At 47.9% G+C, this 1,128-nt stretch overlaps 1 protein-coding gene across 1 annotated transcript; it reads left to right on the top strand.

Annotated features, from left to right (window-relative positions):
* Nucleotides 1-326: 326 nt before the first annotated feature.
* Nucleotides 327-861, top strand: Pmar_PMAR014389 (hypothetical protein; the record flags this gene model as incomplete). The annotated part of the gene is made up of 1 exon (XM_002769877.1): nt 327-861. A coding segment is annotated over one exon (535 nt), but the record flags the coding sequence as incomplete, so codon positions are not given.
* Nucleotides 862-1,128: the final 267 nt, after the last annotated feature.

Raw genomic sequence — 1,128 nt, 5'->3', positions numbered from 1 at the left:
AGGTCTTGCCCTTCTTCTTGCTACCAATTCGCAACTTACTACAGTCTCAAGTGGCGAAATGCCGCCATCTTCTTTCGTCTTGGGATGCAAAACTACCACCACACTTATTGAATATGCTGCGAGAATTTCATGAAGCTTTCAAAGAAGCCACCCCTCCGATCATCCACCGCCACATCGACGTCACTCTCCCTATTGAGGTATATACTGACGCCGGTGCTTACTGCGGGTGTTACCGCTTCTACCAAAACGGTGAAGAAATTCTCCGAGGCCAACACACTTTCACGTCGACAGAGGTCGCCCTCCATATAAACTGCAAAGAATTAATGATGGTCCTACTAGCGATGCAGAGATTGGCCTTACTCGAGATGCGTATGGATTCTCTATTTAAGGATATCAACGTTCTCGTAGACAGCAAGACTGTTCTTTCAGTTCTACAACACGGTCGTACCAATGCTGGTCCAATGCAAGTGTACATGGAGAAGAAGCTCCGCTTGCTCCGAGAACTTATGAGAGAACGGCTCAATACTATATGCTTCACCTATGTCGAGACTAACAGCAACTTGGCTGATATTGGTACCCGTAATGATCTCCACAAACGTCTCATCCAACTGAGAGACTCCGAAGCTCTTGAGCATGACGGCGTGCAACCTCTACAAGCTGCTGTCATCCCTTCTACGGTATCACCTTCCGCTGGCAAGCGTCAACGTCAAATCTCCCCTACCGACGCCGACCCTGTGGTCAAGAAGATCTGTACAAGACCCGACCAATCTTCACTGAAGTATACTAGAGAAGAACTGGGACAGTACTGCCGTGAACGAGAAGAGCTTCTTCGTAAAAACATCATTGTTGGCGATTCTACCGGTTTGGCTTATCTGAGTGGCACCCAACGCATCTATGTTCCATCGCAAATACAACATGCGCTACTTCAAAGATACCACGATTACTACGCTCATCCGGGGCGGAAAGCTCTTTACTATTTAGTCTCTCGTCATTGGTGGTTCCCTCGGATGTCCAAGGTCTGCAGTAAGTATCAGTGTCTACCGTGTATATTATGCAAGTCGTATCATAATCGTAAGATATTCGGACACCTCCCACAACCCCGCAAACCGCTCTCCTACCTGGCCATCG

This window comes from Perkinsus marinus (assembly GCF_000006405.1).
Source record: "Perkinsus marinus ATCC 50983 genomic scaffold scf_1104296964582, whole genome shotgun sequence".
Classification (NCBI taxonomy): Eukaryota; Perkinsozoa; order Perkinsida; family Perkinsidae; genus Perkinsus; species Perkinsus marinus.
Note: the sequence above shows the minus strand (reverse complement) of the source record. Positions and strands in the feature narration are given on the sequence as shown.